A 14,801-nucleotide genomic window follows, 5' to 3' on the forward strand; every position below is an offset into this window, starting at 1 on the left:
TTAGTTGCATTTGTTTGGTAATAAGGTGCGTTGCTTGTTTAAAGACGGTGTAAATGAATGAAAGAAATAAGACGGTGTGCAGATTTGAATATGATTGTTTTAAAGCGTATTGGAATACATAAGAGCAAGAATTTGAATCACTGCATGTGCATACACACGTACATATGTTAAATTCATCTAAAAACGTTTTAAGTGCCGCGTAACAATTCAATTTTAAGCACCTTTATTGCACTAAGTGAGACTAATACATACGTGGCTTGACAGCAATATACCAATGCATATTGAAGATTTGAAACGTATAGGTTTAATATGACATATTAACTTACCTTACTAGTGTAGAAAAAAACATTTGTACCTACCTACAATATTAATAATTAAGTGCCTTTACTCAAATGTATTATTTTGATAATACTTTCAAAATGTGGGATGATTGTGTTACATGAATGTTGAACAATTCAAAACCTAAGTAAATTAATGAAAATAAAGACTATATGTACATATAAATGAACGCATTAGCGAAAATTGTTGGCGAAGAAAGTATGGTAAAACTCCATATATTAAAGCTGCCCATCGCTGTATACTGGAATGATTTAGTGATCGGGTAAGTTTTATACAGTTGAGTGAGTACATAGATCGCATTTGTCGCCCATTCCACTTTTCACTGGAACAAAACTTGGAATGCATACCTACACAGTCATTTTATCTGAGACAAACTATTGGATTATTATAAAGCTTAATATAAACAATAAGGTCCGGTTTGAACCACCATCTTATCACGTTTGTCCATCAATATAAATACATACATACATATGTATATTATTTTAACCGAGCATGTCAATTATTTCTAATATATACATATATTACATGTATATTTATTTATACATACATACATATATATGTTTATACATACAGCTGTATATATTATATGCATATAGATACCTATTGAAGATCAGAGAGAGTAAGATAGTTAATATTCATCTCCGAAATTTGTTTTACATCCGTTCTCTAAACGTAAATTTTAGAGCCGAGCTTTTGACATTAAAGAGAAGTTATGGCGGAACAAATTTGAATTAAAACATGTTGTGGAAAAGGCATTAAAAAATTAAAAACTAATAATATTGTTTTATAAAAATATCTCAATAGCATACATCTTCATAAGTACATGCATAACAACATAAGTATTTTGCATTCACACACCCTATTGTCTATAGCTTGACTTGCGCAAACTTATGTACGTATGTATGTATGTATGTATATATGTACATGTACATATCTGCATAATTGTAGTTTTATCAATGATATCACCAGAGAAGATACAACGTACAATGAATCTTCTCTGATATCATCGTGCAACTTCTTAAGAGGGTAAATAAAAACACAAGTATTTTAAATTCTTTTCAAAAGGGGTTGTCATAATTATAATAATAATATTAATACTATATTGCTTGTTCTCTGGTGGTTTTTTTTTTGATTCTTGCTGGGAAAACTCGAATGCAATACTGTAAACACATTACCTTTTCTGAAGTCTTATTTTATAGTTCATATAGCATAATACCAACGAAATTTTTCAATCCCCAGACAAGTAATGCAAATAAATATAAATATATAAAATATCACTAATCAACCGATAATCATTAAATGTTTAAATATTAGGTTTATTTCATAGAAAATGTGTAAAACTCGATTCAACTTTCTTATTTTTTGTATATTTGAGAAGATTAATCAACGCATTAAAATATTTGCTTAATACTGAAAGCTAATGGTGAGATTCACCAATTATTGGGTGTTTTCTATAGTGCGTCACAATAAGAAAAAGCTTTAATTCTAGTAAGTTTAGTACATAACTAATATGCATATTTACTTATAAAGCTGCCCCTACCAAAGTTCGTGAAAGCATTGCATTAGAAAGTGTGTAATCTGTTCACCTTTCATATCTGTATGTATGTATAAATCCAGAATTATGAATCCAGGAGTTGAAAAATAAATTAATGATGATTTACAGGATTTATTGGCATGTTTTTAGACATATTCCATTGTTTTTCTGGGTGTGCTAATAGGTACACGTGGGAATGTTATATAATTTTTGTCTTTGTTACCGCTAAGTATTTTAATTTTATATTCATTAAGTATTATCATTGCTTCACGTGTACATAAAATTAAACACACATACATATCTGTAAGGTACGTATACGTATTTAATACCACCATTAGTACGTAATGTTGTCATGGTAAATTTTAGAACGAAATATTGAGTGAGGCACAACAATGACCAACATTAAAGTAATCGTATATTTTGATTGATTTCAATAGTGTTAAATCACTATACAGTAGTTAAATAAGCAGTCCTTTAAAAATGTTTGCTTTCATTGTGCAAGGAGGATTTCGTTGGACCTGCAGTTTTCGAACAATATATAAAACTTTAAATCGGTTACATTCCAGAGGGGTTGATAAATTTCCGAGTTCTCTATTTTAAACACAAATTATGTTAATTGAGTATTTCTTTTAATTAAAATTAAAACAACATTTTTATACATTCGTAATATATAACTATATAAATAGTTTTAAACCTTTTTGGCTATTTTAATATATTATGATAATTTTTTAATATATTATGGTAACTTTTATTTAACACACATCTAGAAAAAGTGCTTTAAAGCTTGCTGTAAATAATTACATTGTTTTGTGAATGAATCATTGTAGGGAATTTATCTCAAAATTAACCACCTTTACCATAAGGCCATATTTAATAATCATTATATATACCATTTCTCAATTTTTTAGGTAGATATATATGACAACCGCCTGTCAGCCTGTAGGAATCTCTCAGCTACGAAATTAAATTTGATTAATGTAAACATCATATATACTATGCAGATATCCAAAGGATGGCAAAATCACGCAATGCTCTCTATGCCGCTGGAGTAACTTGTTTAGGATTTCTTTGCTTTGCACTAGCTTCAGCTGCTATAGGAATACCTATTTGGGGTTACTATGATAGTCCAACTGGTGACTATTTATACATTTTTGATAATCTATATATATTTACCTATTAATATAATTTAGGGGGCTATGATTTCGATCGAGGATATTTCGGTCTCTTCAAAGTTTGCAAACAGCTAACATATAACCGGGAAAAATGTGGTAATGATGTTTCGAAATTCAGATTATCCAGTAAGTATTTAGAGATAAATAGAAAAAATCATGATTAAATATTTTCTTTTAGCTGTCGTTAACATAAGTGGTCTATTAACCATCGTAAGCTCGGCAGCTCTAGGTATTTTCTGTATTCTTTCGATAATACAAATAGCGATGATATCCTCTCGTGAAAAAGTTGTAATGCCTTATAACACATTGGTTATATTTAAGATGATATTGGCGTTGATAGCATGTGAATATAAATCTTTCATTCTTTGTTTCCTACTTATTTATTTGCAACTGTTTATTTAGGTCTGTTGGCTACTATCGCAACAGTAATGTTTGCTCTGCAAATTGATGATTCAGAAAAATATGGCTTTAAAATTTCTCGAGGCATATCGTTTTATTTACAGGTAAACAATGCTATTAATATTTTCAAATATATATTTTCGATTATAGTGCAACAAAGTACATTTACTTGCAATATATACTTATTGAATACAATGTATTGAAAAATTATTCGAATACATTTTAGTGGTATTTCTTGTTTGAATCTAGTGAAAAATAAGTTTATATACATATAGTCAGCATAAATTGAAATAATATATACTAAGAGAATATACACTGAGTTTTGTGGAAACCAAAATAGATTACCAGACGATTAGTTATTGCAGACAAATTTCAATGGTTTAATACCGATAGGGACATCAATCCAATATTATCAAAATTTTGAATTATGATTTCGACAACTATCATATTCCACAATCATAATCATAACCATTTTTTTAGCCAGAAACTGTCAGCAGATACAAACGAAACAATAATTTTTTTTTTTTTTTTTTTTTTCTAGAGCTATTAAATTTTTTCAATTTTTATTTAGATATCTTACTAAATGCTGTAATCTTAAACGAAGTGAAGGTATTTAAATATCGTTACACTTATTATTCACAACCCCATTTCTAAGTCCACTATTTTAAGGTATTATAAGTAACACCACTCATTCATTACTATTATAATCAACGCAAGTAATTGAAATATAATTATTTATAGGTTGTAGTAATCGCTTTAACTATTGGACTTTTTCTTGCCGCTCTTTACGATGTACTTTTCTCACGTCGGATGGGCGGAGATCCCACAATGGTTGTTGACACTTCTTCACCGGCCAACGCCACAACGTACAACAATCCTGGTTACAAAGAGTCACGTTCAAGGAACGGTAAAAGTTATTATTAAAATTATTTTTGTTAGATAAAAAAACTTGTTTGTATACACCCTAGGTGTTTCGGTAACTGATGCATCTGGCAGACCTTATAGCGGTATACGCAATGGAGGAAGTGTCGCATCTATGTCCACAACAATGACTAGCGTATCAAACGGTTCAACAGTGGAATCATTAACACGTTCTCCGCTTCGCTCCAGTTTAAAGAAACCTCGCCCGCCTCGTGACCCTGCGTTAGGTATTCCAAACCCTGGCTTTTCAGGATCGGGAAGCTCACCTCCAATGCACCGTAGTAGTAGTGTGAAAAAAGTTCGCATTCAAACACATAGCACAGAAGTGTGAGGTTTGATTAGGAATGAATATTGTAGGATGAAAAATGGTAAAATGTCAGTAAACTGAAGGGAATGGTATTTTGACACTTTATTGCGATGTGCAATGTGTCCAAAAAAAAAATATGTTGTATGTCAGAAACATACACATTGCCATACACCATACCATACATATATGCACATGTGTTAATAAGGCTTATCCATTGCAGCCGAACTCATAAGCAATAGTATAGAAATAATATAGAGCTGTTATTTCAACATAATAATGAGGGTCCTCATGCAAATCGATAAATTTACAAATCATACGCATTTAACTCAATTACACTAATAATAATTTTTCTGCGAATTTATCATTCCAATGTAAAACTTAATTTAAAATGTCTAGAATGAACGAGAGAATCAATACGAATGCAGGTCATACTCAAAATAACATTTGAATTCCTTTTGTTTTGGTATTTGCTTTTAGCATTTTGACCATGAAAACATGTAGAAAGTATAACGTTTTTGTTTCTTATTTTCGTAGTTGTTTATCTCCTGACTTAAAGCCGCATTGTACAAAAGTAAATGTTGAAATACTGAAGGCATAGGTAAATTAGTAGTATTAACAGAATCAAAACGGTGAAGATTTTTCTCTTATTATTATATAATTGATTTGTATTCGTTTTAAGAACTGGATATTTAAATGAATTTTCTTAAAAGTAGTTCAGAAACGCAATTCACGAAAAGATGCTTAATGTTTTGTGCAAAGTGGACACATCCGTCTAATAGTTAGTCTTCCACATGGACTTAAATTTTACACTTAATTATTTTCTGTCCAATTATATATTATATAATGTTCTAATGTGTTGTTGTCTATAATGTTCGCAAAATCGGAATTATGGGAAATAGTAGCTGGATAAATAATACTTCACTTCTGAATAATGTAAACATATCAATCGTTAGACGTTGAACACTAGTGAAGCATGTACGTATTCAATATCCACACCAAACTTCATTTATACATTCGTTCATTGCGTGAAAAAAATTAAAGTGAAACCAAAGACAATGAAGTGACAATATTAAAACTACAGTTTAGCCGCTGGCGACCGAAGGAATATTTTAGGCTTGAATAGACTTTGAGGACGTAACTTGTGTCTCCTACTTAACTATAGTCGATTCAAAAAAGCCCCCGGAAATTAAATTTTAGATTAAGAATATTGAAATTTATTACTTTATACGGAGCAGGAAAGAATATTAAAAAATTTGTTATTCCCAAACATCTTTTTGCCCAAACGGGAACTTTTAAGCTAGATGAAGTGAAATACCGATTGCGGTGAATATTTTGAAGGAATTTACTTAAAACAATTATTAAATTAGGTTTTTTTAAGGGAGTATTCTGGTCTAGAAGCATGAATTTCAGGTAATTTTTAAAGTGTCGTAAAAAAAGGCAATTAATATTTTTACTATACATTTTTTTATTAGTTATTTGTTAATTTTAGAAGAGTACAGAAAAAAATTAAAAACTAAAAAAGTAAAAAATTTCAAAAATTATGAGGTGACGAAGTGGGAGGTCTCTAAAAATTTCCACGTGACCATACTCATGATTTCAACTCTCCTAGTTATCTGAAACCAAAAAAAAAAATATTAATCTAGAATAATGTCGCAATGGCCGGAACTACGGAAAAGTGGGAAATTTTTTTTTCACAAAATGGCGACTGCCTGAAAAAAAAAGTTTTTTTGGATCACTTTTTCTGACTATTTCGATTTTTTTTTTTAAATAATAAAAATAAAAATTTGGTGATGGGGCTAGTTTCAACCATAGACAAGCCTATAAAGAAGACTCTATAAAAATTTCAAGTAAATCGGTCCAGTAGAACCTGAGAAATCGTGAGTATCGTTCCGAAAAAGTCAGTTTTGAGAAAAACGCGTTTAAAGTTTTGTAAAAGCCGGGTCAGAAAAATGCCTAATCTCCGAAAATAATTTGAATTTTGAAAAATCCTCTTATACACACATTCTTGAATAGTCAAACTTTGAAAATATAAATTTCTAGACCAGAATACCCCCTTAACAAAATAAATTCAATGCCTCGAAATATTTGAACAACTATTCCTAGTTTTTGTACACTTCATCATAAAACTGCACGGCACATTTTACGCTATTATTTTTTATATTATTATTTTGGCTTATCTCATAATTTAAAATATAAATTTTAGATTAATGTGTAGTTATTCTTGTCGATTAACTTGGAATATAATTGTTTTTAGTTAGCTTACATTTTATTTCGTAAAAAGTGGAATGACAATTATTAAATTTTATTGTATTTTCCATGCAATTATATAGGGCTTATGTTGACTATTGATCTTTTTGAGGAATGAAATTTATTAACAAAATATTATACGTAGCTCATTTAATTGAATTCAGTATAACCCATTTCCTTTTCAAACCAAAATGCATATTATCAGATAAAACAGCTAACAATAATTGTTAATTACAAAAAAATGCGAACTTACCCATTTGCACAATCTATAAAGTAAATTAAATGAGGCTGTGTTTTATTACATTCACCGGCCCTACTAAGATATTCGTAAACTAATAGAATCTAATTTTTATATTTTTAACACATTTTATTGTGCTGTTAAAGTGATAGAACATTAAGAATATATATATTTATACTAAGGAACACTAAGCAAAGGCCTTACTGCATAATTTCCTTACAAAAGCAGAATATATTGAAAAATATTCCGTCCATTTGTACTTTTTAAACAATAAGTTAAGAGACGTATAAGTAGAATAACTGCACGTGTTTCCATCTCCTTTTGGTATGGTAATTAGTATAACTAAAATATTCTCAAATCGTGTGTATATAGGTACGAAAACAAATATAATAATAAAATCTTTAATTACACGAAAGAGTAGAAAAAATGGCTATATTTATTTTTGTAAACATTTAACTGCACTATATATTAATGTCATGTGTTATTTGTTACCGTTTGGACATTAAAATACAAAATATATATTTTAGTTTGCAATATTTGATTTATATACATATATAAGTAGAAGATGAAATACAATTCTTTAAAAAGCTAGTGTATATTTTTTACACATACATTTTTTATTTGCATAGTGTTTTTATTAAGACGTATAAGTAGGAATTCGAATAATATAAAAATACTTTATATCAAGCAAAAATTAAAAGATAAATAAATTACAAAAGTGGTTTTTATAGAGGGATTATCTTGTAATTATTTAGAATGGTAATAGGGGAATTAGCTATTTGTTCTATGCTTCATGTAAATTTCAATTTTCCGTGAGGTCACGTCATAACTTGTAAATCACACCCATCGAGCCACGAAAGTCACATAAGCACTGCGCAGGTACAGCACCTGCTTTACTTATACAAAGCCAGCAGGCAACCAATTCCCTGTGAGTTCACCTTATGACTTTTAAATCATATCACATCGCGACGCGATAGTCGCCTAAGCACTGACCAGGTACAGTGTCTGCTTTACTTATATATAGCCAACTGGCAGTTAGCTTCCCGCGAATTTATCACATAACATCTCGGCGCGAGAGTCACCTAAGTACAGGCCAGGCACGGTGTCTGCTTTACTTATATAGCTAACTGGTAGCCAGCTCCCGCGAATTTACTGCGTGACTTTCGAATCACATATCATCACGGCGCGAGAGTCACCTAAGCACTGGCCAGACACGATGCCTACTTTACTTATATAGCCAACTGGTGACTTTCAAATCACATAACATCACGGCGCGAGAGTCACCTAAGCACTGCCCAGACACGCTGCCTGCTTTACTTATATAGCCAACTGGCAGCTAGCTTCTCGCGAATTTACCGCGTGACTATCAAATCACATATCATCGTGGCGCGAGAGTCACTGAAGCACCGGCCAAGGACGCAGGCTGCTTTATTTATATAGCCAACTAGCAGTCAGCTCCCACGAATTTACCGCGTGACTTTCAAATCACTTAACATCACGGCGCGAGTCACCTAAGCACTGGCCAAACACGATGCCTACTGTACTTATATAGCCAACTAGCAGTCAGCTCCCGCAAATTTACCGCGTGACTTTCAAATCTCATAACATCACGACGCGAGAGTAACCTAAGCACTGGCGAAACACGCTGCCTGCTTTACTTATATAGCCAACTAGCAGTCAGCTCCCGCGAATTTACCGCGTGACTTTCAAATCTCATAACATCACGACGCGAGAGTCACCTAAGCACTGCCCAGACACGATGTGTGCTTTACTTATATAGCCCACTAGCAGCTAGCATAGGCACGAGAGTCACCTAAGCACTGGCCAGACACGATGCCTACTTTACTTATATAGCCAACTGGTGACTTTAATATCACATAACATCACGGCGCGAGAGTCACCTAAGCACTGCCCAGACACGATGCCTGCTTTACTTATATAGACAACAGTCAGCTAGCTTCCCGCGAATTTACCGCGTGACTTTCAAATCACATAACATCACGACGCGAGAGTCACCTAAGCACTGGCGAAACACGCTGCCTGCTTTACTTATATAGCCAACTAGCAGTCAGCTCCCGCGAATTTACCGCGTGACTTTCAAATCACATAAAATCACGACACGAGAGTCACCTAAGCACTGCCCAGACACGATGTGTGCTTTACTTATATAGCCCACTGGCAGCTAGCTTCCCGCGAATTTACTGCGTGACTTTCAAATCACATATCATCGTGGCGCTAGAGTCACCGAAGCACCGGCCAAGGACGCAGGCTGCTTTATTTATATAGCCAACTAGCAGCCAGCTCCCGCGAATTTACCGCGTGACTTTCGAATCACATATCATCACGGCGCGAGAGTCACCTAAGCACTGCCCAGACACGCTGCCTGCTTTACCTATATAGCCAACTAGCAGCTAGCTTCCCGTGAATTTACCGCGTGACTTTCAAATCACATAACATCACGGCGCGAGAGTCACCTAAGCACTGCCCAGACACGCTGCCAGCTTTACTTATATAGCCAACTAGCGGCCAGCTCCCGCGAATTTACCGCGTGACTTTCAAATCACATAACATCACGGCGCGAGAGTCACCTAAGCACTGGCGAAACACGCTGCCTGCTTTACTTATATAGCCAACTAGCAGCCAGCTCCCGCGAATTTACCGCGTGACTTTCAAATCACATAACATCACGGCGCGAGAGTCACCTAGCACAGCCCAGACACGGTGCCTGCTTCACTGCCCAGACACGCTTCCTGCTTTACTTATATAGCCAACTAGCAGTCAGCTCCCACCAATTAACCGCGTGACTTTCAAATCACTTAACATCACGGCGCGAGTCACCTAAGCACTGGCCAGACACGATGCCTACTGTAGTTATATAGCCAAAGTCAGCAAGCTTCCCGTGAATTTACCGCGTGACTTTCAAATCACATAAAATCACGGCGCGAGAGTCACCTAAGCACTGCCCAGACACGCTGCCTGCTTTACCTATATAGCCAACTAGCAGCCAGCTCCCGCGAATTTACCGCGTGACTTTCGAATCACATAGCATCACGGCACGAGAGTCACCTAACCACTGGCCAGACAGGATGCCTAGTTTACTTTTATAGGCAACTGGCAGCTAGCTTCCCGCGAATTTACTGCGTGACTTTCAAATCACACATCATCGTGGCGCAAGAGTCACCGAAGCACCGGCCAAGGACGCAGGCTGCTTTATTTATATAGCCAACTAGCAGCCAGCTCCCGCGAATTTACCGCGTGACTTTCAAATCACATAACATCACGGCGCGAGAGTCACCTAGCACAGCCCAGACACGGTGCCTGCTTCACTGCTCAGACACGCTTCCTGCTTTACTTATATAGCCAACTAGCAGTCGTCTCCCGCGAATGTAACACGTGACTTTCAAATCACATAATATCACGGCGCGAGAATCACCTAAGCACTGCCCAGACACGCTGCCAGCTTTACTTATATAGCCAACTAGCAGCCAGCTCCCGCGAATTTACCGCGTGACTTTCAAATCACATAATATCATGGCGCGAGAGTCATCTAAGCACTGCCCAGACACGCTGCCTGCTTTACTTTTATAGCCAACTGGCAGCCAGCTCCCGCGAATTTACCGCGTGACTTTCAAATCACATAAAATCACGACACGAGAGTCACCTAAGCACTGCCCAGACACGCTGCCTGCTTTACTTATATAGCCAACTAGCAGCCAGCTCCCGCGAGTTTACCGCGTGACTTTCAAATCACATAACATCACGGCGCGAGAGTCACCTAAGCACTGGCGAAACACGCTGCCTGCTTTACTTATATAGCCAACTAGCAGTCAGCTCCCGCGAATTTACCGCGTGACTTTCAAATCTCATAACATCACGACGCGAGAGTCACCTAAGCACTGCCCAGACACGATGTTTGCTTTACTTATATAGCCCACTGGCAGCTAGCTTCCCGCGAATTTATCGCGTGACTTTCGAATCACATATCATCACGGCACGAGAGTCACCTAAGCACTGGCCAGACAGGATGCCTAGTTTACTTTTATAGGCAACTGGCAGCTAGCTTCCCGCGAATTCACCGCGTGACTTTCAAATCACATATCATCGTAGCGCTAGAGTCACCTAAGCACTGCCCAGACACGCTGCCTGCTTTACTTATATAGCCAACTAGCAGCCAGCTCCCGCGAATTTACCGCGTGACTTTCAAATCACATAACATCACGGCGCGAGAGTCACCTAAGCACTACCCAGACACGCTGCCAGCTTTACTTATATAGCCAACTAGCAGCCAGCTCCCGCGAATTTACCGCGTGACTTTCAAATCACATAATATCATGGCGCGAGAGTCATCTAAGCACTACCCAGACACGCTGCCTGCTTTACTTTTATAGCCAACTGGCAGCCAGCTCCCGCGAATTTACCGCGTGACTTTCAAATCACATAACATCATGGCGCGAGAGTCACCTAAGCACTGCCCAGACACGATGTGTGCTTTACTTATATAGCCAACTAGCAGCCAGCTCCCGCGAATTTACCGCGTGATTTTCAAATCACACAACATCACGGCGCGAGAGTCACCTAAGCACTGGCGAAACACGCTGCCTGCTTTACTTATATAGCCAACTAGCAGTCAGCTCCCGCGAATTTACCGCGTGACTTTAAAATCTCATAACATCACGACGCGAGAGTCACCTAAGCACTGCCCAGACACGATGTGTGCTTTACTTATATAGCCCACTGGCAGCTAGCTTCCCGCGAATTTATCGCGTGACTTTCAAATCACATATCATCACGGCACGAGAGTCACCTAAGCACTGGCCAGACAGGATGCCTAGTTTACTTTTATAGGCAACTGGCAGCTAGCTTCCCGCGAATTTACCGCGTGACTTTCAAATCACATATCATCGTGGCGCTAGAGTCACCTAAGCACTGCCCAGACACGCTGCCTGCTTTACTTATATAGCCAACTAGCAGCCAGCTCCCGCGAATTTACCGCGTGACTTTCAAATCACATAACATCACGGCGCGAGAGTCACCTAAGCACTGCCAAGACACGCTGCCTGCTTTACTTATATAGCCAACTAGCAACCAGCTCCCGCGAATTTACCGCGTGACTTTCGAATCACATATCAGCACGGCGCGAGAGTCACCTAAGCACTGCCCAGACACGATGTCTGCTTTACTTATATAGCCAACTGGCAGCTAGCTTCCCGCGAATTTACCGCGTGACTTTCAAATCACATATCATCACGGCGCGAGAGTCAACCTAAGCACTGACCAGACATGGTGCCTGCTTCACTTATATAGAGCCAACTGGCAGCCAGGTCCCGCGAATTTACCGCATGACTTTCAAATTACATCACATGCTTTACTTATAAAGCCAACTAGCAGCCAGTTTCCGCGAATTTATCGCTTGACCTTCAAATCACATCACATCGCGGCGCGAGAGTCACCTAAGCACTGGCCAACTACACTATCAGCTTTACATATATAGAGCTAGCTGACAGCCAATTTCCTGTGAGGTCCCATCATGGCTTTCAAATCAGCTGGCAGCCAGATTCTCAGTCATCTGGGGAAGGGTATTATTGCTTCGGTGCGGATGAAGCTAACTTTTTTTAGTTCTCTTTGTGCGAAATAGATAATAGATAATGGCAAAATGAAACATAATCACTAAAAAATAGTATAAACTGTAAAATTGTATGTTTTTAGTATATTTCCACATACTGTGAGTATGTATTAAAATTAACCAAGATGTCAGGACTGAGAAATATTTTAAACTTCGGCGGAAGAGTGCACGATTCCCCCCATTGTTTTTAGATAAGAGAATTGCTGATTTTTAAATTTACCATACATACATACATACATATGTGAGTATATAATTTTTTTTTTTTGAAATAATACAATTAATTTTGTTTTTATTACTCTAATTATGCTTCTATGTACGTTCGTGCCGTGGTGTAATTTCATTTTCAAACTTGAGCTTTTTCGATGTTCGCCTGTAATAATTTACATTTTAGTACAGGTCTTCTCTATATATTAACATTCTCTGGTAATTCTACAGATTCCCTTCTGTTAAAAGTAAATACAATGTTAGTATTCACGGAGTGAATTCCTTCGTCTTGTGGTGAATTCGCTGGTTGAAAATTTTAGAATGTTCGTTATCGAATCTGCACCTTTTTATATTCTACGTTCTAATTGAAATATTTGAAATAATGGCTACAATCAAATTTGACAATTTTTAATAAAAAGGTAATTTCTTTCCACAGCGTGAAGTTACAAAAAGTGAATATAGAATCCATAGTGTACAAACGGATAAAATTGATGTTGGCAATGTCACTAAAGCACTTGTCATTCTCTAGCTGCCATATTGGAATTCTTATGGGAGAATATTACTATTACTACACGTCGATAAATTAAGAATTGAGAATATATCATTTAAATCCTAATAAAATTAATTGACTGAAACCTGAAAGTATTATAATAATACAATTACCGTGTTGAAAGTAAAATCCCAACTTAGAAAAATTTTGCCAATCTACAACAGTTCTGACACAATGGGTTTAACAATTTCTAGTTTGCTGACACGTCTTTTCGGAAAGAAGCAAATGCGTATATTGATGGGTAAGTTATGATTTTGTTGTATTTACACATGCATACAAAAATATGCAAACTTTACATGAAATCTTCGAGAGATTCGCCCTTTCGACGTCATTATTTACTAAACTTGATATTATTAATATCTTAAGCATATATATTCACAAATTGTATATATATTTTCTGTGTATGTACAGTTGGTTTAGATGCTGCTGGTAAAACCACCATTCTTTATAAATTAAAACTCGGGGAGATTGTCACGACCATTCCAACTATTGGTTTCAATGTGGAGACCGTCGAATATAAAAATATATGTTTCACGGTGTGGGACGTCGGTGGTCAAGACAAAATCAGACCACTATGGCGCCATTACTTCCAAAACACGCAAGGTCTAATATTTGTGGTGGACTCAAATGATCGCGACCGAATAAATGAAGCTGAAAAAGAACTACAGAATATGGTACGTGTTTTTATATATACATATGTACATTAAGATAAACGTCTACATTTATTTTTACAGTTGCAAGAAGATGAACTTCGTGATGCTGTACTGCTTGTATTCGCTAATAAACAGGATTTACCAAATGCTATGAGTGCTGCTGAATTGACCGACAAATTGAGACTTAATCAACTTCGAAATCGTCATGTAAGCTCCATTTCATTTACAACGCTTTAATATAATAAACGAATATTTTTTTATAGTGGTATATTCAAGCAGCGTGTGCTACTCAGGGCAATGGGCTCTATGAAGGTCTTGACTGGTTATCTGCGGAATTAGCTAAAAAATGATAAACAAGTGTCCTAAGATGTTTTTTATTTATTAAATATTACGTGATTTCAACTTATAAGGGTATAAAGCGAAAACAACTTGTTTGGGATGCATTCTTAATAATTTTATAAATATTAAAACCAAATGTATTAGATTGTAAACATTCTATAATAAAAAATACATTCGCTTTAAATAAGTTGTATTGAAAAGTAAATATGGTCGGGAATCATGATAATACACAATTCAATTCTATTGAACATCAAAAAATATTTGTATATCAATTA

General features: G+C 36.0%; 2 protein-coding genes across 5 annotated transcripts; both read left to right on the top strand.

Moving 5' to 3' along the window:
* Positions 1–2: 2 nt before the first annotated feature.
* Positions 3–4,876, top strand: LOC120778884. Of its 4 annotated transcripts, XM_040110929.1 has the most exons (8): positions 3–601; positions 2,782–2,812; positions 2,875–3,006; positions 3,064–3,171; positions 3,224–3,388; positions 3,448–3,548; positions 4,186–4,351; positions 4,413–4,876. In XM_040110929.1, the coding sequence occupies exons 3-8, from the start codon at positions 2,886–2,888 to the stop codon at positions 4,694–4,696; spliced, it is 945 nt and encodes a 314-aa protein (XP_039966863.1). In that variant the 5' UTR covers positions 3–601; positions 2,782–2,812; positions 2,875–2,885; the 3' UTR covers positions 4,697–4,876. The 4 variants fall into 4 exon arrangements, with proteins under 4 accessions (XP_039966863.1, XP_039966864.1, XP_039966861.1 ...); XM_040110930.1 differs by lacking the exon at positions 2,782–2,812; XM_040110927.1 differs by having other exon boundaries at positions 4–601; positions 2,782–3,006.
* Positions 4,877–13,504: 8,628 nt separating this feature from the next.
* Positions 13,505–14,612, top strand: LOC120779094 (ADP-ribosylation factor 2). Its single transcript, XM_040111262.1, has 4 exons — positions 13,505–13,775; positions 13,946–14,208; positions 14,269–14,394; positions 14,451–14,612. The coding sequence occupies exons 1-4, from the start codon at positions 13,709–13,711 to the stop codon at positions 14,535–14,537; spliced, it is 543 nt and encodes a 180-aa protein (XP_039967196.1). The 5' UTR covers positions 13,505–13,708; the 3' UTR covers positions 14,538–14,612.
* Positions 14,613–14,801: the final 189 nt, after the last annotated feature.

The sequence above is a fragment of the Bactrocera tryoni genome, chromosome 5 (genome assembly GCF_016617805.1).
Source record: "Bactrocera tryoni isolate S06 chromosome 5, CSIRO_BtryS06_freeze2, whole genome shotgun sequence".
In the NCBI taxonomy this organism is placed as follows: domain Eukaryota; kingdom Metazoa; phylum Arthropoda; class Insecta; order Diptera; family Tephritidae; genus Bactrocera; species Bactrocera tryoni.